The sequence below is a fragment of the Nilaparvata lugens genome, unplaced genomic scaffold (assembly GCF_014356525.2).
Source record: "Nilaparvata lugens isolate BPH unplaced genomic scaffold, ASM1435652v1 scaffold7804, whole genome shotgun sequence".
Taxonomy (NCBI): Eukaryota; Metazoa; Arthropoda; class Insecta; order Hemiptera; family Delphacidae; genus Nilaparvata; species Nilaparvata lugens.
In genome coordinates, this window is record NW_024093552.1 from 1 (window position 1) to 1,766 (window position 1,766).

At 38.2% G+C, this 1,766-nt stretch overlaps 1 protein-coding gene across 1 annotated transcript; it reads left to right on the forward strand.

Annotated features, from left to right (window-relative positions):
• Nucleotides 1-1,104: 1,104 nt before the first annotated feature.
• LOC120348986 (alpha-2C adrenergic receptor-like) lies at nt 1,105-1,341 on the forward strand (the record flags this gene model as incomplete). Its single annotated transcript, XM_039418929.1, has 1 exon — nt 1,105-1,341. A coding segment is annotated over one exon (237 nt), but the record flags the coding sequence as incomplete, so codon positions are not given.
• Between the last annotated feature and the right edge of the window lie 425 nt (nt 1,342-1,766).

The window sequence follows — 1,766 nt, forward strand, 5'->3', positions numbered from 1 at the left end:
TGTGGGAGATCAGCTGTGTAATCAATTAGCTCACCGTACCTCGCGAGAAATCTAGAAATTTTAATTGACTCGATCAAAATCATCTGATTTGTTGACATGAAATGGTATATCATAATATTCAAAGTTAATCATTATTTTACAGTTCTGTATAGCGTAAGTAGATATCCCATGGTATAGGGCGTTCGTGTCGCAACTTTCACTGTTAACTCAAGCCGATTTCTGTTGATTATTGTCAAATTTTACTGTTTTGTTGGGATGAGAGTGTAAGAACGGCACAATTTGAGAGACTACCAGTGTCACACAGCTTCACGGGAAAGAACTACGTGGACTATCGGCTAAACAGTAAAATTTCTCGATCAAAATAATCTGATTTGTTGACATGAGATGGTATAACATCATTTTACAGTTCTAAGTGACTAGTGAGTGTTACTTTGTTATTCAATTTGGTTTGTAAATAATGTAACTTTTTGTTTTTAAATGCTTGGACTGAAAGTTAAACCTGAATACAAGTGTATAGAACCATAGAGAAACAATAGCATAAGTAGATATCCCTTGCTATGGGCATTTATGTCGCAACTTTTACTGTTATCTCAAGCCGATAGTCCTAGTAGTTGTTTTTGGTGAAGCTATGTGACACTGGTAGTCTCTCATATTGTGCCGTTCTTACACTCTCATCCCAACAAAACAGTAAAATTTGACAATAATCAACAGAAATCGGCTTGAGATAACAGTAAAAGTTGTGACAAACGCCCTATACCATATCTACCTATGCTATTGTTTCTCTCTGATAGAACATAACCTTCTTTCTGGACTATTTATAGTGTATAAATCAAAACTCGGGGAAGAAACAGTTTTGGTCTGTGCCTGTTAGTCCTTCCCCAATCATTTTAAAAGATTGTGTTCTGTTTATTAATAATGTTGTTATTAATCAATAATTATTGTTAATTTATTAATGTTGTTCCTTTCCCAATCATTCTTAATTAAGAATGATATTGTATGTAACGATGTACAAATAAATAAATAAATAGTTTATAAATGAATAACGAGCGAAGCTCGGCGCCCCGATATTCATGACATAATTGACTTCGATAATTTTTATCTATTTTTCGGCAGGTTTCTGGCCGCTGGGCGAGCTATGGTGCAACGTATATGTGACATGTGACGTGTTGGCGTGTTCCTCGTCCATCATGCACATGTGTTGCATCAGCCTGGGCCGCTACTTCGGCATCAGGAACCCCCTTAAGACACGACACACCTACTCCACCAAGCGGGTGGTCGGCATCAAGGTCACTGTCGTCTGGTTACTGTCTATGCTCGTCTCCAGTTATATCACACTATTGGGTGAGTATTTTCATCAAATTTCATGAGATGATAAGGCTCAACTCATACTTACTTGACTCAGGTCGAGAAGAGACTCGACTCTAGTGAAGAGCATGTGCTTCCAAATGGTGACACTTAGACCAGTCGACTCTAGTCACCCATTTAAAAACATATGCTCTCGACAAGACTCTCGAAAACTTGATTGGAATAGAATTGAAATGAACTTTATTTAACAAAACAAAATGGCAAATAGTTCTATAATATCTTTCTTAGGCTCAACTCACACTTACGCGACTCAGGTGGAGAAGAGACTCGACTCTAGTGGAGAGCATGTATTTCCAAATGGTGACGTCGCGGAGACTAGAATCGACTGGTGTGAGTGTCACCATTTGGAAACACATGCTCTCCACTAGAGTCGAGTCTCTTCTCGACCTGAGTCAAGTAAG